At 44.3% G+C, this 19,469-nt stretch overlaps 1 protein-coding gene across 14 annotated transcripts in view; it reads left to right on the forward strand.

Annotated features, from left to right (window-relative positions):
* PTPRF (protein tyrosine phosphatase receptor type F) overlaps window positions 1-19,469 on the forward strand; it is a 381,489-nt gene that overhangs the window by 280,443 nt on the left and 81,577 nt on the right. For all 14 annotated transcript variants that reach the window (XM_066192652.1, XM_066192651.1, XM_066192663.1 and 11 more), the window contains one exon: window positions 10,255-10,365. In XM_066192652.1, the coding sequence (XP_066048749.1) occupies window positions 10,255-10,365 (111 nt within the window). The remainder of the gene's footprint in view (window positions 1-10,254; window positions 10,366-19,469) is intronic.

A 19,469-nucleotide genomic window follows, 5' to 3' on the forward strand; every position in this document is an offset into this window, starting at 1 on the left:
TAAAATGAGTAGTTTGAATTGCGCTCCTACTTCAAAAAAGGGACTCTGCCTAAAGGAAGGGTAGTTAGAAAAGAAAAAGTATAAATATTGTAATTACTTTTTAAGAGGCAAGTTAAATGTGCTTAAAATATGCCTTCTTTGTATTTACAGAAATTCTTTTCTGTCTTTCTTTCCCATTGGGTGATCATTGTTGTGGATAATGGAATGAGCTGTAAATCTGAGATACACGACACTCTTGTATGCATACTGGTATTTATTAATCAATACACTGAACATGATTTGACACACTGTGTCCTGTTTAACCCTATTTTTCTGTCTGTTTAAACTCCTCAGTTTTCTTTGGTAAGTGCTTGGTATTCAGATCCTACAAATCTGCATAAAACCAACACATACCATGAACTGCCTACAGATTCAATTTGCATGAATCTCTCTCCCTTATACTAACAGCCTTCATATGTGCAAATTAAGACCAAGGGGACAAAAGTGGGGATTAGAAGGGTTCCCTGCCAATTTGCCCAGCTGGAGCTTCTCCATCATGCTTCAGTATTGATTGTACACTGAACTCAAGATGCTGACCAGTGAAGCCTCCACTTGCTAAATACCTTGACCTCATAAAATGAACCTTTATAGATTGTTGCAATAGGATAATTTAACCTTACTCCCAGAGAAGCCCTCCTTATAAGATACTCTTCATTACAGCATGTAAAATTATCTACAGTGCCTTATAAAGAGGGTAGGGATCCCTTTCTTCTGCTAACATCCAAATTAGACAGGAACAACAGAGGTCTGGCTAGCATGCCATTGTTACATTACCAGAAACCACTGCATTTCAGAATATTTCTGTATGTAAAGTTAATTCTGCGTGACACCAATTTCTTTGCCAGAGGGAACCTGATACAAGGGTTATGAGAATGTGGAGAATGACTCAAAACTGATTTATTACACTTTCCTCTTAGTTTAATGTCTTTAAGCGAGCAGATTTTGTCCCACTGGTCATTCTAACCTCAAAGCCAAATCGCACCGAGTGCCCGCTACCATGCGCTTTCCACCCCTCCTGCCCAGCACACTCACAGTCACACAGCCCCAGGACACACCCTCCTTGTTCTGTATGAGGAATGAAGGGGCACTGCACCATCTCCCCAAAGTGTTCTCCATCTCAACTGCTTGAACAGTGGTGTGGGTGAATGCAAGTGGTGAGGCCAGCCAGCAGTGCCACCTCGGCAGCTTAGTTCGGCCCCTGTTCATGAGGGTGGGGGTTTTAATGGCAAGATGCAGGGCTGGATACTGCACTCCTGAAAGCAGTAAGCTTTACTAACCTCCTGAGAGTGTCACTCTGACTTTTATTGCACATCAGTTTCTTTTTGTTTATTCCTGTCGCGCTAATACAAATTCTAGCTTTAAACAAACTTTCTGCTTTTTAGTTATAATTTTCTTCCTTTCCTCTTTGTACTAATGCTTCTCTCTAATCTTATTTGCATTCAAATTACCTCACCAGGTGGTACACCGATCAGAGGTAAGAATGCTGAAATGTGCCTCCAGTTGTCACGTCACTCCATCTCCTGTCTGCCTTGTCCCTTCTCCTCTGGTGTTTCTCATCTCCAGCTTTTACTCTCAGCCCTAACTCTGCCAGTGCTCTCGCTCATCTGCACTCTTCCACTAATGTGTTTATTTCAGTTGGGTTTTAGCCTGATTTCTTGTAGGCTCATCCATTGCAATTTTGCACTGTTGAAAGGGGTTTATTCAACGGAAAGTTTGCGAAAGTTTGGGAAATGCTCCCACAGGAGAGTTGACATCTCTTGCAGCTCCTGAAAGTCCCTGAACTTCCCATACAGTTGTGACCTTCTGAGGTCTTGTGTCTCCGGGGTTTTAGATGGATTGCTTTGGTGTAAGTGTATGGAGGTAACATTTTCACAAGAGAATAGTCAAATTCATCTGTGCTGCCGTTGATGGTCATGAAACTCGAAATGGAAGGAGAAAAATTCTTGAAAGGTTGAGCAAATGTGACTCTGGGATAAGGAGCACCTTTGTGTTCCTCATATTTCTCTTTTAAGTGCACTCACCCTCTAATGTGATGGCATAGTGGAAAACCACTGACCCAGACCCCCCTTTCTGAGCTGGGCATTCCGATGTTGTTTTACATCATTAAGGTTTGTTTTAAATAGATAAATCAGAAGCCTATCTGGCTGTTTAGGCCCTCATTAATTAAACCCTCCCCTGCTTTGACAGCCCAGCCCAGTCTGATGCACAGTCCCTGGGTAGTTTTCACAGCCTGTGTGCACCAGTAATGACTTTCCAATTGGAGTGTTGTTTTTGCCAGCCTAAACATTCAAAGCTGTCTCTTTAGATTAACTTTAGCATGTTAATCAGTATTAGGTGCTAAGGCCCTTCTGAATTCTCTTGTGATTTTGGTTACTCCTCTTGACTGACCTCTGAATTTCTTGACAGAATGACTACTACCTATAAATCAACACAGCCTCGTTGGTTCAGTTTTCCCCCTTCTCCCTTTTCCTCCCCCTTTTCCCCGAATCACTGCTGGAAGTTAATAATCTTACTCTCGGAACTGGTTCTGTTGCTGGGGGTTAATGTTTTCAGCTCCTGTTAAGTGATTTTAGAGTAAATGTGAATTGCTGTTTGATACGTATTTGCATTAAGTTGCCTTTGTAGCAAATCTGGGTCAGGGAAAAAGACTGCAAACCTTCTTTTTGTATGAATGGGCTTGCATATCTGTCATTCCTCCCTTTGGAACACTGGAGATTGACAGCTGTGATGTTACAAACTCCTTAAAACTATTTCTTCATCTCCTATTTCTACTGCAAATGCTAAAATGAAGTGACAGATGGAATGTTAACTCGCCATCCGCTCTGAGCTCCCGGCCGAGCACGCTGAGTGTGCAGCCATCCCAGGGTCTCCCCTCACGCTTTGCTGCACGCCCGTCCTAGCTGATGACATTAGTGACTCAGCACCAGAACCACATGGATGCTCCATACGTCCTGCTTGGGAACCGATCGCATCTCTGTGAAAAGAACCATCCATCTCATAAAACATACGTTTCCCACACCCCCCACCCCCTTCCCACCCCCGTTTGAGTCCTGATGAGGTATTTTGAGAGTGTTCTTGACATTATTTAAAATATATGTGTCCTGTTTGAATGTCAAAGATGACATTTCTGTGAGAGCAAACAGAAGCCACGTGCTGCACTCTGGCTTCTCCTAGAGGATTTCTGTCAGCCTGATGCCTTTTATTTAAAATGGAGGTCATTGAATTTCTAAAGATAACGACAGATTAGATGAAAGTGCTTTTATGATGGTGAGGTTGTGTCCATGTAGAAGTGACTGTTCTGCCATGTTCTATACCCAGCTGCACTCTTGTTCCTCATTAAGGTAAGTTTGATGCTTTGGAATCCATTAATTTGGTCTGAAAGGAAGGGTGAACTAATTACTCTTAATGAACCCTTTTGGTAATAATGTTCGGGGGGAAGGGGTGGTTTTGGTTTGATTTCATTGCTGCTATGACTGTGTCGCTAGGAGTTGTGTGTCTGGAGTTCTTGGGTTGGTATCCAAGACATTTCTGCCAGAGCAGCGGCAAACCCACCTGGAGGGAACAGCATTTGGTTAGACAGAGGATGACCTGAGATATTCTACCATGCACCCCTCCAAACAAGAAGAGATTTTTATCTCTAAACATTAAACTCGTGTGACCATACCCATACATATTTGGTCCTTTCTGTCCAATACATCTCTGGCTTCCCTGAAATGGGAGGAACTCCCATCCATAATTCAGAATTTTCATTTGTAGCTTCACTCTTTACCCCTCTGGGACTGCCCCAGATAGTAATTTAATCTTGAAATCCCTGTTCATTCATCAGAAAGACAGAGAGCTGGCAAATGCCTGTCAGATTAGGCAAGAGCTGGCTTCTTAAGTTGACCCACAGATAGTATCAGCAAATCCATGTTTAAGCAAGTTCTGCCCCATTAATATTTTGAAAGTATATGATACTCATTTCCAGCATTTCTCTGCAATTTAACTCTCTCAACTTTTTGTGAAACCTGGCTGTATTTTCCTGTTCTGGGCTCTGGGAGAGAGCAAAATGCAGTTGTGTTTCTAGTGGGTACTGGACTGAGCAGGCCCTAGATTTGATACACATGAGGAGGTAAAGAAATATCATCATATCAGGCATTATCCCTTTCCAGTCAGATTTATTTGTTACTTTTCTGTCACCACAGGAAATATCAGAGGTTCCTATACATAAGAGTATTTCTTCCTTACAGACGTCAGCGTAGCAGAGGTCTGTCTGAATTAACTTTAGATCAGCTCACTTGGGTGTCAGAAGCTGTCTGGGAAGCCAGGTAAACACCTGCACTGACTTCTGTGTAGCTGTAGCTAAACCTTTTCCAGTCCCAAGTGAACTGGTTTAAATATAGCTCCATTATTTCAACGCTATCCTGCGAGCTGGAGCGTAAAGCTATCCAAAGAGATTAGAGGAAGCTAAAAGAATTTTGCTGTCTCTTTTTGAGTATGTGTTTGTACATTTGGTTGTACTTTGTGTATTATAGGATTTTCTTCCTGTTTCTTGAGCTTTTCCAGTCAGCAAAAGAAAGCGAAAGAAAAACAATTTTAAAACGAGATCTGCTTGCAGGAGACGTGTCAGGGGGAGGTTGGGTGGGATAGTGCCTGGAAATGCTTGTAATGCCATGTTTCTTACTGTCACATTCAGATTGACTCGTGTCCCTTTAGAAGCACACAGAGGTGTTACTGTTCTTTTGACAGTACTGTAGTTCTGCTTCTGAGGCAGAGTCCCCTGAGATTCCCTGTACCTGCTAGAGAGAGATCAGAGCATCCTGAAACTCTCCTGTCTTAGGGGAGGTCTCACGCTGCCAAGAATGTTGGGTCTCCTTTCCTCCCTCTCTGCCTGAGTCCAGCTCCTGGCAGCAGTCAGGTACTATCAGCAGCTGCCTCTGGTGCTTAAGAGAGTGATTTCTCAGCAGTGCTGCCATCCAGAACAGGCCCCTTGTATGCCAATCCCCATCCTCGCAGGCATAATAACCATAATGAACACTATCAATGAAAATACATTTGTAGTTACCTTGTTTTGCATATTTGGCAGTGCCAATAGCTTCTGGAGGCTAGGTACAATCCTCTGTAACAGCTGGGAGATGCTGCTGTTGTAAATTACCAAAAATAGTGAATATGGGAAATGCTTATTTTCATTTTTAGTGACTCTCACATGGTTTGGTGTTTTTCACAGCTCCCACGGCAAGTGTTTGTTATCTCAGGCAGCAGCCAGGATGTCAGAGTCCAACTCTTCCATTGTCAGGACTTCACATTGTTTCTTTGTCCACCATATTCACATTAATGAGTCCTTATTTGCTCTGGGATTGTCTCTGACCCTGCTGCACAGCTCTCTGGATTTTATTAGAGAAATTCTCCTTCCCTAGGAAGGAATTTTTAGGAAAAGGGATTGGGACCTGAGCAATTGTTGAAGAGGGAACTGGCTGAAGATGGTGCTAAGAATACTGCTGGAGGAGAAGTCAGGTAGTATTTATGTGAAGGAAGCTGATGGAAAGCAGGGGGAAGGAAAAGGGAGGGGTTTAGGATAGCCATGTGCTCTAGTGTGCAGGTGGGCTACATTTACCTCTTTGCTGAGAGGAAGGGCCCTGGTCAGGTAGCTGGGTTCATTGCATCTGCATTGCAAGCCCTTTCCTTAGATGAGTGCTGTGTCTGCAGCCTGGTTTCTCTGACTCTTGGGTACTTAACAGGAGTGTTTAATTCCATGTCTGCTCTTATAACCAGGGAAAAAAAAAGTCAGTCCCCCAGTTGTGAGCTCAGAGGACTGAGGCTGTGAATGCCCTGATAGAGAAAAAGAGCAGTTCCCACTGCTGGGGATGGAGCTCTGTCCTAAATTGATACAGAAAAGCATTGCCCCAGGACCTGTGGTGTATGGCTCCATGCAGTGCTCTCTGGGAGGAGAGAGCACAAGCTCCCAATGAGCTATGGAGCAGGATTTCAGAGAGATCAATTTCTATGACAGCTCAGAGCCTTTTACATTTGGGTTGTCACCTGGAGAAGAGAGTGACAAGCCCTCCATGGCACAACACTACCCAGCACTGCCAAAAAGCATCCCTTATCAGGATCTGCCTTCCCCATGCTTTCTCTGTGCAGGGCACTTTTTAAATGCTTCTTTTAACCATTGTCACTGCAACTAATGATTCTGCCTCAGCACAAGTATATTTGAATAGATAGGTATCTTGGAAAGCTGCTAACGGGGCTGTTGTCTGTGCCCAAGTTAAAGAGCAAAAGAAAAGCTAGGAGAGGAAAGGGAGGGGCTGGCAAGGAGATACCAGCACAGAGTAAAGAGGAATAAGGAATAAACAATAAGGAATGCTTGTCAGTCAGCAGGGCTGACTCCTGCCCTCAGCCGTAGAAAACTCTGCCTTGTAACTGTTCTCCCTGGCACTGGAGAGCAGCCAGGGGTTTTTCTCAGGAGCTGTCAGCTCTGTGATAAGCTGAGATGTGTTATCAGGAGCAGGTCTGAGGCACAAGCAAGACTGGTGTAACATGGCAGTGTGGTGAGGAATTGTTCCCCTCTTCCTCTGGAGCCTTGCTGCAGAGGAGCAGCGAGAGTTGGGTGGTGCTCAGCAGGGACAGGTTTCACACTGATGTGCACGTGCTGCTACAGAGCCCGCCAAGATCCCAAAAAAGCGGTTCACTGCTCCTCTGTATGCTTGTATCCATGTAGTCCTGGTGGTAGATGGTCCTCATGCATCCACCAAAGCCCTGCTGTCTGATTGCACATCAGGACTTGGCCACATACATGGGAACAAGGCACCTGGCACCAGGAGCACTGCGGGAGTCCATGTGAGAAGTCTGCAGTAACATCCTGTGTGAACAAGACCTCACTCAGTGACTTATGCAACATAAATCCCAAAGTAATGAATAAAAGTAAATCAGCCTTCCTAGCCTTGGTTTGCAGAGGCGCAGAAGATTATGAGATGTTGACAGGGCTAGGAATAGAAATCAGATCCTTTGCACTTGTCAAGGCAGAGAATTCACTGCGCTTTTGAGCATCTTTGGATGCATCTTCCTTGAATTTCAGGGAAAGATGCTACTCGGAACTCAGCTCTTAACATTCCCGTGCTCCATGTGTCCTGTCCAGCCTAGACATGAACCCTCCAACAGAGGAGGTCTTTCTTTCTCTGGGATCATTAAGCTAGGACTGAGAGCATTTTATAGGAATTTTTTTCCCAAGTCTCACATGCATGTCTATCTCCAGCTTTCTGATTCCAGAAATGCCTGAGCTTCTTAACTTTATTTATAAATCTTTATACTCTGAGACACCCTACACTTTACTGGTTCCATCACTTAGTTGTAGGTTGTCCTTCAAGAAAACCCGTACAGCCCCACTGACTGCAATCAGTTTACCACGATCCTTCTAGTTTCTGCTGGCTGTCAGTTATGCTGCAGGATCTGTATGTTTGTCTAACAATGATTAATTGCAGTACCTAATTTTTTTTCTGTTTCATAGGAGAGGTTTGTGTTAACTTCCTTCTGCTCTGGGTTCTTGTCTTCCTCCTGACACATCATAGTTTGAATAGTTGTGCCAACCCAGACAAACCCAGAGTCCCTTGCCCAATGTCCCTGAGCAGTTTGTAGGCAGTTGCTGACACGTTGCATGTTTATAGAATGATTCTAGAAATCAGCCCATATTGACCAGCAATAACAGCATTTCTTTTGAGACTCCCCTTATTTTCTTCATTCTCTTTTTTCTTTCTGCTACTGAGGTCCCTAAAGATGAAAAATAGTTTGATTGACATTTAAGAGGCATGGTGATGATGAGTATAAAAGGGTAAAAAAATACCAGTGGTATGTATTAAATGGCAAAAAGGGTCATATTAAAAGGTCTGTGTTTATGGCAGAATTATCTAGGGGTCTTACTTTTTTTCTAGGCAGACACTACTGTCACTTGAAGCTGGCTCTGCTTCTAGTCCAGCCAGTTGGGGTTTTTGTTAAACTTGGGTATATTTTGCAACAGACAACTTTTCCCAGACAAGCTTGATGGAAGCACTTGGAATGATCTCTGCAGCACATGCATGCCCAAGGAATGATGAGCAGAAATTACAAAGCGGGGGGGTAACATATGGTGAGTTCCAAGAAAATCTTTGTGACAGAGAGCATAACCAGGCAGTGGCATCAATTCCTTGAGGAAGTGGTGAAAGACCTATCACTTGGCACAGTTAAAATGGGATTGGACACAAGACAAGTACATTTACAACAGGGAGCAATCCTGCCCTGGCCCCCAGGGATGCACGAGGTTACCTAATAGGTCTTTTCCATTTCTAGATTCTCTGATTCTCTGTATCTTGTCAATGCTGGGAAACTTCGTCCTGCTCCACTGCCTATCATGCTGCTGTCTGCTTGAAGATGTTTTTCCCAGACAGGGTGTAGAAATTCATTGTTCTCTCTGAATTAAGCAGCAGAGCTTTGTAGGCTTCGGCCTGCGGGTGTCCAGAGAGTGCTGTGGCCAGGCAAGCTGGCAGGTCCTTTTGTTAGTAGGTGGAAAGACTGTTTGCAAACGAGCTTTCTCTGTCTAGCTGAAGCCTCATTTCCAGCACTAATGCAACAATAGGGAGGGCTCTGTACATCATTTTTATTACATGGCAGAACCCAGGGAAGTTCATTTTTCCCCATGACATATAGGCTTATGCTACAGTCTCAATTTATCCTTCTAAATAATGTAGGTGGCAGTGGTTGATTCACATTAGTTTTTCTTCTGTTCTGATGATATGAAAAACTGTGTTTGACCTCTGCAGCTTGAACTAGCAAGAAGGGAGAAGGCAATTTCACCAGCTATTCTCAGTGCGGCTCTCAGTGGTCATTTAGAACCGTGGTGGGCAGAAATGAGTTCAGATCATTATAAGCAAAGGGGTTAACATTTTTTAGTTTGGTATATGGTTTGTGAGCAGAGTTCCCTTCTTGCAGGCAATACTAACCAGCAGAATCTGAGCACTTGGAGGCACTTAAAAAATTATTCCCACAATGCCTGGGGAAAGCAGGCTGAGCAGCAGCCACTTCAGTATCTGGCCAAAGGCCACAGACTCCTGCAGTGAGTGCCAGGTTGCTGTCACATGCATCCAGCTTCTTTCTTTCTCTGCATCTCCATCTTCTAGTCTGCATGTGGAGTGCAGTTAAGGGAGTTTAGGTGTGACCAGTTGTGTGGTCACCTGTGCTGGGCAAGAATTTGGATGAAAGGCCAGGTTGCCAGGTTGAGTGCTGCGGGACTCCAGGGGAATGTGCTGAGTAGATGAGAGAAAACCGGCTTAGACCGTCGCTCACTTCCACATCACTGGTACTGTACAGGTTCCCCATGTAAATTGCGACTCTGTGTGCCCTGACCAATTACTGTCATTATTTACTTGTGCCACCCATGCATTTGGCATTTTGGGGATGGGATCAGGTCATGTCCCAAGGAAGGTGCAGCCTGGGATAAGCAGCTATTCCTGACCCAAAGCTGGGGGAGCAGGCACTGCTGGGACAAAGGGAGGGTGGCCTTCACTTGAGCACTGTGCAGCAATTTGGGTGTGTTGCATTGGTGTGTATCTTTCATGTCTCAGACTAACTTTCTAATGTTTTAATACTGTATATGATGAAATCTGAAAAAATACAGAGACCACTAACATGGAAAAAGCTGACGAAAGGCGAAGTGTTTTCTCAAAAAGAGTTGTCTTTTTGAGACATCACCAAGGAAGACTGGTGAGGTGGGAGGGATGGGACTCTGCCAATTTCTGCAGGAAGGTTGTAATTTGTTGAGTGTTTGCTAGGCTTTGTGTGGATCAGATAAGAAACAGCTGCAGTTAAGTGTGCTTTGTGCTTGCCTGTTTTGATTAAAGACTTATTAAAGGTCCTTTTTATTAGGCAGGAGTCCCATACGAAGCTGTAATTAATATATGTGTATGTGTATGTTTTCCTCCTTTATTGAAGCAAAAAAATGGAAGTGGTTGGGATGGTTAGAAATAGATCAGTAATTGGTTCCCTGCACATTAGAAAAATAACAATAATCAATTTCACAAGTTTCTAACAGCAGACTGGGTACATTTGGCTGCATGCTGGTACCTTGTGGGTCCAGGGAACACCATGAAATACTTATCCAGGAAGATACCTTAAAAGTGTGGGACATGGCCTTCCTTTTCAGAGGCTGTTGGTTTGATTACCAGATTTGCCATAACCTGAATTGTGTGTTTTCATCTTGTTTGTGTACAGGAGCTCTGCAAATAGAGAACAGTGAGGAGTCAGACCAAGGCAAATATGAATGTGTTGCAACCAACAGCGCAGGAACCCGCTACTCTGCCCCAGCCAACCTTTATGTTCGAGGTAAGAGCAGCTTCCACCCAAGGAGGTCACTCTCCTCCTTCCCAAAATCTCCTTGGCTTTCAGTGAGGGGAGAACATTCCCTGCCTTCATGCCCTGATTACACTGTGGATTGTGCAGTGGGGCTTTTTGATCAAAAACCAGCAAGTTCAGTGATATCTTTGATCCACATTGTGTTTGACTCACAAAACAAATCTGGTTTTGCTGTTTATATGGTGTTATGTAAAATACTGAAACATGAGCAGAATGGGAATTCCTTTCTCTCTTGAGCCCCTTAACTTCTGTGTCATAGTTATCTTGACTGGGATCAAGGCGTGCTTAATTGTTTCAGTATAAACTAACCTTTGGTGGGGTGTTGTAAAACTGGTCATGCTCTGATCAGCCGGAAGTGCTCAGTCATACTGAGCCAATATTTAGGCCTCTGCTTTGGTATGTGTACCTTTAAAAACTGAACAGCTTTTTGGAGTTGTCCCAATCCATCTTATGTGCATCAGTGACTGAGCCTCTGGGTATTAATGGCTCGCACTGGGAACCTGCTGGAAATTAGCCACAATTCATGTAAAGCAATTTTTCTAATGGTTATGCTATGTTGCCTATTTAAACCTCTTTTCAACATACCAAAATAACTAGGTTTTATATTGGGATAGTCTCCTGGCAGTTTTGTTGGTCTACATTGAAGGTGTTTGAAATAGCTTGGAGAGAAGCAAATGCTAAATTCCCTATACACTTTCTGTTAATTTCAGCAAGAAAAAAAATGTGCTGCTTCATATGAAACTCTGTAGAACCAGAGTCATTGATCAGGAGCCCCTGGGAAATGTAGTTATGGGTTTTGCCAAGAAAAGAAAGAACATTCTTGTGCTGCTGCTTATTAGGAAGTTAGAACCAGATTTTATTTCCATATAGTAAATCAACAGACTAATAATAAAATCTCATATTCATTTCTTCCTTCCTCTGATTTAAAGAAAGAAAATACAGTCTTAAAGCTGCATATGCATTGGTTAGTATGGAAAGAGGACATGAGAATGATAAAGTCTTCACATGCTGTGTGTTTGCGTCTAGGGGTGGCTTCTGGCATTGTTTTTGTTGCTTATTACGGGGGACTGCCTTTTTTATTTTGCAGCCTGATTTGGATTATAAGAGTCTTTGGAAGACTGAAGTATCCAATTAAGCATATTCAGAAGATGAAGCTATATCTATGCAGTGGAATCACTCATTTCACTCTCACAGTGTATTTATGGATGATTTTAAATTCCCTGTATTCTTGCAATTTCATTTTTCAGGCAAGCTGTACTAAAATTCATCCCAGATTGACCCTTTGCTCTCTCAGAGAAAGGATTCTAGTTACCAGGTTGGCTGTTCTTGCATAGGTTTGTGTGGATATTCATTCAGCTGTATTGCTGCAGTATTTGGGATGCTTTTGCCTCCTGTGACACGCTCAGACTGTCGATGTTCTGTTTTCTATAGACATGTGGCTGAAAAAGGCACAAAAGCTTCAAGAGGTAGAAAAAGCCTCTTCTTAATAACTTTACAATTTCTTACTAATGAACATTCTTTGTTTAGCAAATGAATCCCAGAGGACTGAGGAGTGTACTGGATTTTACACTTGGCTTGTGCTCAGCAAGGTTCCTATGTCCCGTTGGTGCTGAGCATGGGCTGTGGGTGGTCTGCACATGTGAGAGGATCCTCATGTTCACCGACAAAAGCATGTTCTTTGACATGTGTTTTGCTCTTAACTGTCACTTTTTTACACATGAATGTTTGGAACAAGCCTTTTTCTTGCACATAATATTTACAATGTGAATCTCCATCTTATGTGATTCTGATAAAGTTCTTCTGTATTTTTAAGACATGACACCCCATAAATTATGATGATGTTATCAAATGATATTTCCTGTGCATACTAGGTTCTAGATGGTGTGTTTTGCTTGCAGTTTCTGATAGCAAATGCTCTACAAAAAAAAAAAAAAAAGGTCTTATTGTTACTACATTAGTTAAAGACTTCAAAAAGTTACTCAAACTGAGAACAGTATTTTATTTCTTTAATGCAAGGAAAAAAAGAGAAATATCTTGCTTTTTCAGCTCTGGGATACAGGATAGAAATCCCTGATTTTTTCTCTCTGTGATAGTCCTACAGTATTGTCATTAGACACATCAGTGACTTGCAGTAGGATCTTTAGAAAGTGCCTGCATGTTTACTAGAGAGGACATTAATTAATGCTGAATTACGGTGAAAATTAAGTCTGTGGGCTGCACCGCCATTGCTTGGTGGTTTTGTAATGATTGCCCTCATTGTAGTGAATACCCAAGCAGTTGTCCACTTTCTCAGGAGGCATGGCTGAGTGCTGAGCAGCAGCACTAATTTCCAGTCTGTACGGTTCTTGGGACTGCTTTTGCCTGCTCCCATTTACAGCCTATTGCTTTTCTAATAGTTCAAATGTTTGTTTGTCTCTTGACTCTTGGGGTTTATGTTTTTGATCATATTCTCTCCCCTTTCCTAGCCTCCCAGGTAATCCTTTGTGAGTGGGCTGTGTTAGAAAGCACAGGCTCATTAGCATCTTTATAATTCTCATGCTAACAAAGGAAGAGACTGGGTGCTGAGAAGGAGTATCTGGGCACCGCTCAGGGCTTTCTATATCAATGGAAAAACAGGAGGAGGAAGGAGCAGGCTACACCAGTGTCTTGTCTCTGTAAATCCTTTAGAGCCAGCACTTCTGCACAGATGGACTTCATTAAAAGTTAAAACATTTCCACACCAGGGATTTGTAAAGGAAAATGGATGCATTTTCCTTCAAGCTATTATTTTCATCTTACTAAGTGTGCTGGAAAGCAACCCTCATAAGCCTTCTGCTTCTGGACTGATGGGTCTATCTGGCTGCTGAGCTGGGATGGGGCTGGGATCAGCACTGGGAGCTGATTGCCTCCCACTGCTGGAGGGTGGCACAAAACATCCTGACCACCAGAGGGGCAAGAACAGGGTGAAAGCAAGAGCAGGGAGCATGCCAGGGCAAGATGGCTATCTGGACCATAGCAGGGACTTTGAAGGGAGCACACTGGCATATTCCTATCCTGCCTTTCACCACAAGCACGTTTGCCAGTGCTGGTCTGGATGTTATCGTTACCACCATGAAGAAACACTCATCCGTTTGTGGTTACATCCACCACAGTATATTGTAACAGTGATTAGATTTGGGACTTGATGGTGCTGCAGGGAGAAGGGAAGGGAATGGAGACACAGAAGATGTGATTCCTCTAATCCAGAGAGCTTGCTGTCTAATTTAGCAGCAAAAGATCCAAGACGTTGATTCAAGACATTGAAGAAATTGATTTAAGAGTAGAAAGCAGATTGGACCTGGTATGGAAGCAAAAAAAAAAAGGTGGTGTCATTTTGCCATGCTCACTGGGGGTATGGTGTAATTGCATTGATTCACCTATGTTATTCACCTATACCGGGTTTTTAGGAACACACTTCACTTTTGGTGCAGATGCCCCTGAAGCTGTAGGCAAATGGAGAGATGCATTTTCAGCCACAAGCCTTGCCCTACAAAATGCCTGTGAAGGTGGTGGCCTGTGTGGTGCACCCCACAATAGATGCACTATTGTTTTCCTCTTTCCCTATATGAAGGGGTTTTCTGCCCTTTCCTTTCTCTACATATGAAGCAGATGGGTAGGAAGACTGTATGTATGTATGAACTGTGGAGTTCACTAGAAGTGTTGCCCAGTGCTACTTACAGCAGTGAGCAATGCCAGTGCTATTAGACTAGTACTTACAGGAGCCCTGGCTGCCTACTTGACATCAAATGAGAAATCTGCTGCCCAGTTTTCTCTTCTTAAGTGCTGCTTTTCAGGCCTTCAAGGCACAGCCCAGTGGGGCAAGTGCAGTGAGTTCTCTAGCCCAAAATGCTATACATACTGTAGAGAAGGAGCTGCACTGCTACTTTAAAAAAGAAAGATCATTTAAAATTGAATTATCTGCTTTGTCCCCAAATTGCAAAGTAGTAAATCAGAGTGCAGTAAATAGAAATAGTATTACTGCAAAAATCTGTGCTTTCTTGATCTGCTTTTTGAAAGGCCAGGCTAGTATTTCATTTGGCAGCAGGGAACCCTACTTGGAGTCTGAAATTTTATTTGCCAAATTTCACCAAGGAGCCATCACCTAAAATGAAATTTGGATTGCTTCTCTGTCCCTAGCAGCAATTCTCTGGCCTCTGCAGGGTTTTACCCTTGAGAATTTGGCAATAGCTTAGGCTCAGACACAGAGGGAGCTCACTGAAATGGCTACTTGTGGCTATATGATACTTACTGCAGCAGGGACCTTGTGTAAATAATAATAATTCTGAATGACTGACATGGGCCTGGAGCAAGAGGACTTGACGCCTTTAAAAAGAACATTTTCTGCTTATGTAATATTAAAGCAGCTAAAATAGCAACAGCAGTCAAAGCTCAAGGCTATTGCCAGGAGAAGAGTAAAAGCTGAGGACAGTGGTTGAACAGTCAGCAACCAAAACTGGAGATTGTCTGAAAAACAGCTAAATAACCAGGGAATACGTTTGTTTACAGCTCAGCTGTATGCACACTTCTGGCAATGTGCTCCGTTAAACCTGCCTCTCCTCAGGCCTGATGAGGGTGACAACACTTGACCAGAGAGGGGCACTGCCAGTGTTTGAGGGCCTGGCAGTGATCACAGGCAAGCAGGGGCTGGGGAGACTTGTAGGGGAGATGCCTGGATGACAGGAAACATGAACCAGCAGCTGAATCAGCCCGGTTGACCCTGACCGCTGCAGTGGACAGATGTCTGCCCTGGACCACCAGGAGAAGCAAAGGCAGGCGGCGCTGGAGGCCGCAGAGCGTAGCCCTCAGCAGCTGCTGCGTGGCCGAGGAGGCCGCGGGCCTGAAGGGCCGCGACGTCCCTGTGTGCGCTCTGCACAGCCCTGACCTCGGGATAACGCTGCAGGGCAGCAGAGACCAGGGACACTGCTGAAGGAAGTGCATTCCTTTTCATGGAATTTCAGTGATTTTAGTTTCATTCCCTCTGCCCCCGGGTGCTTCTCCCCGCTGGAGCCGTGGCCGGGCTGCTGTGACCAGGTCGGAGCAGCTGTGCTGCGGGCAGCTGCACCTCGGCTGGTTGTGGGCAGGCTCGGGCCAGGTGACACCGGCGCTGTGGCTCCTGCTGCTGTCACTGTGTGTCCTCACACCGCAGCTGCCCGGCTTCAGAGCCAGAGAAGCACATGGAGGCTTCTGCCAAGTTTTCTCCTCCCCAAATATTACTATGAATATTTCTGTCGTATTTTCTCCTGGCAAGGAAGCGTGTTCGCTGTCAGTGTGTTTCTATGAGCATTCTGCTATGCTGTAATACTTGTAATGATCATGGTTTAATAAATAATAGTTCTTTGTCCTTTAACTAGCACATTCTGTCTAAAGATTCCAATGTGCTTTATAGAACTCAACTAAATAAGCTTAACAGTTTTATTCCTTGCAAAGTCCTTTGATGGTTCAAAGTGCATTGCAAGGCTCAAGTCTTATTATTTATAAAATGACCTTTATGGAAAATAGAAGGAGACTGAGTGGTGGCTCAGTGTATGATAATGCAAGACAGAAATGTACTTGAAAACCTCTTTCCCCCTCCTCCCCACAAGACCTGCACAGACATCTGTGGAACAATTAGGCCTGCATATCTGTGCCAACTAAATGTCCATTTCCTCCCCTTCCATATCCACTTGCACAAAGGACTAAGAAATAAGTCTCTGGTGCTCTGAGATTTTCTGCTCATAATTGAATTCATGCATGCATGTGTGTGCACTATGAATGGGAAAGGATGGTTGGGCACCCTGAGCATCCTGTCTGTCTCTCTAGGATGGAATATACTTATCACTGTGGCATGAGAACATTGTTCATCGGGTATAATGGAAGGTTGTCTTATTCTCATGTAATCTGGCATAAAAAAGACAATCTGTCCTTTTGTTCCTCTATACCACTAAAAGCTGTAAAGGATAAAATTTGATTTATGTGGAATCCTTGAGACACAAGATGTGCTTTTGGAGATAAGCAGGAACAGGTTCATCCCCCTCTCGGTTTTTGTTAACCTCTTTGTCTTTTGGATTCCAGAGTGTCTGGGTTGGCCTTTATATTAATGCCTTGCATAGCACCAGAGGGTTTTCACACGGGACAGATGCTGGCAGTTCCCAGTAGAATTGCAATACCATTTGGGATAATGAACTTTCTTGATGCTTTTAGGGAAGTATTAGCTTCCCACTTTGAAAAGCTTTGGAAATGTGTTCCTTTGTTTGAGCTAGTGATCTAAACTCTTAGACCTACGCATTCATATCCCGGCCACAGTCCCCTGCCTTGTTTCAGGTAGCTAATGAACAAGACTGTTCAGAAGCAGAGCCCTCCATAAATCCAGATTCATTCTTTCTGCAACAAGCTGCTGTGGTTAGAGTATTGCTGCTACTGCACAGACAAGCACATCAGTGGCAGAGTAAAAGCCAAGTTCAATCGGCATAGGAATTCCTGCCTATAGAGCATGAGAGCTGTCTGACAGTCAGGACTGGCAGACATATGTCTGATACTGCCTTGCTCTTTGCTTCTTTGCTGTTCCAGCTTGGATTTCAAATGGAGCCCCATTTTTACCTTCTAGAGTTTGCTATCCTCTGATGGCTTTTCTGCTGTGGCTCAACTTGCACTTAGACTGGTGTGTTCAGCTTAGCTGCCAGGCAGCTCAGGTTCGTGAGAACACAGTAGCATGCTTAGTGAGCTGTGGTGTTCTGCACAGGGGATACTGTGGGTAACCCCAGGCTTAAATCCTCTGCCTCTGTCCCTGCATGGTGGGGAGGCAGATGTTATTTACCATCGCTGCTCAGTCATTTGTTCTGCAGAAAAGCAGAAAAACTGTTGATAAAACATGTTTTTTTACCTTAGGAGTGACATGGATAGAGAACTGGAGATAAGGGACCATGTGAATGGAACCTGTAAGGAGATGAAACTTTGAATTTACCATTTATCAGGTTTATCTCAGATAAAGCACCAGCTGTTTAAGCCTTAACTAAGGGAAGAGCAGAGAGAACTTTCTGCCCATGTGTTCCCTCCTGCTTTACAGCTGTTCCAAAATAGCCTGCTACTGGTTTTTATTGCTTATAAGACACTAATATAAATGAGATTAAGAGATAATCCGGCAATTAATGACAAATAGCAGGTCCTAAACTTGTTCATGTTTGACAAACCAGAAAGTAATCTGTTTGAATTAGTGTGTTTCACGTGTGTCTCCTCACCTTTCCAGCTCTAATCTGAAGTGTCAACACCTGTGGAAAGCCACTGGTGGAACCTACTCCTGTACTACTCCATGCCCACTGATGCAGCATGGTCTCTCTGCCAGATTCCCCAAAACAAAGCTGCTGGCTGTCCCCCAGCTGGAGCAGCACCCCTCCCCTTGCCCCCAGGCAGGCCAAGTGGCACCACAGTGAGTCCCCTTGGTATGGCTCAGATCAAGGCAGGGGTTGGCTCTAGGGCTTCAGCAGCAAGGGCAGGTACTCCTGTAGCTGTTCCAGCATTGTCCCTCAGTCTCGCACCCTTCACCAGCCTCTTGCCCTTCAGTCTCACAGTCCCAGTGGGTGCAGTAGGTTGGTCCACGCTGGCAGCACTTGGAGTTTGTGTTGCCCTATTGAGATGTTAGTGCTGATTTCCAGAAACACAGCCTTCCACGGGCACACCTGGTTTGCCAGAAGCACTGTCCTTCCTGAGCAAGGGCAGGAAACAAATCCTCCCTGTTGGGAAGAGCTGAGCAGAAGGCAGGGGCCCCTCATTGCCTGCTGAAGCCATGCAGATGTGATACACTCCATTAGATTAGGAAATAAAGTGCTGGCTTGGGAGCAGCAATAAAGAGGTTCCCTCCCATCACAGGGTCTCACAGGATCAAATGAGCCTTATGCTAAGGTTCTGTAGACCAAGAGGTAAATCCCCTTTCGAAAGCAGGACAGAGGAAACCTGGACTTTAAGCTTAGGACTGTTTGTTTTAAAGATAATCTTGGTGGGGCTCCTCACTGGATGTGGCCCTCACTTACGGGCCGGTTAAGCTCTGAGTTGGCTGGTTCAAGTTCCCTGGTATCAGTTCAATTAAAAAAATGTAAATCAGTGTTTTGCTGTTCTCCAGCAAGCTCCATTACACTTCATAGGCCACTGTAGTGGCTGTTATTGGTAGCTTGTTGCCTTGCCTGTACTGTGTCAGTGTTGGTTAAAATCCTGTCCTCTGATTGCTGGAAATGGCTTACTGTACTGTTGCACTGTATAATGCCACATGCTATTCTCCAATTTGCAGTGTTTCTGCTGGAAAGCAAATTCCTTCCCCCACCTTCTCCTTCCCCCATCAAAAATGTGACTCATAAGCAGTCTTTAACTATCAAATCCATTTGTGTATTCTCTCAGCGAGGGTTCGATTACAGCTGGTATGCCACAGATCTGTAGCTGCAGTGAGGTCACTCCTGCTAGAGAAATAAGATCTCCTTTGTCTATAAGGAAAATGCAACTAACCTTCTGCTGTCTCTCCCGCAGGAACAAAAACTGGGACCTGCTCAATTCTCTGGGTGTTTTTGTCCTTCTGATTTCTTGTCCATCTCTCACTCGCAGCACAATATACCAATAAAGCTCTCAAAACTGAGCCCAGCTGAGACTGCGCATGTCTGTCACTTGCCTAATACCTCTCTGCTGCCTTTAGCTCTTTGTTTGGAGAGGGGGAGCAGCTCTTCATGATAGAAGATTTCTCGATTCACCACTTGCAGCATTTCTTTCATACTTTATAAAATTCGAATTTACATGTATGGTCTTCCCAGTGTGTGGTCAATGGGTTTAAAGTGCCTTTGCCATCATCTCTGTAGCTGGAGTGGGTGTGTGGGAGCATATGTGTGATGGCTGGAGTCTTTTGCTCTGTGTGAGTGTTCTGCACATGTAAACATGTCTGTGTGTCCAGCATCTGGCCCAGAGCAGGGCCGTCCCTGAAGCACCCTCCATGTGGGGATGTGTGGGATGTGCAGTCCCCTCTGCCTTGCCTCCAGGAGTAGTGAGCGGGTCAGGGAGGCAGAGGGGCTGGCCCTGCTCTGGGCCAGAGCAGTGCGAGTGTG

The sequence above is a fragment of the Chamaea fasciata genome, unplaced genomic scaffold (assembly GCF_029207755.1).
Source record: "Chamaea fasciata isolate MVZ Bird 193981 ecotype frontalis unplaced genomic scaffold, bChaFas1.0.hap1 SCAF_10, whole genome shotgun sequence".
Taxonomy (NCBI): Eukaryota; Metazoa; Chordata; class Aves; order Passeriformes; family Sylviidae; genus Chamaea; species Chamaea fasciata.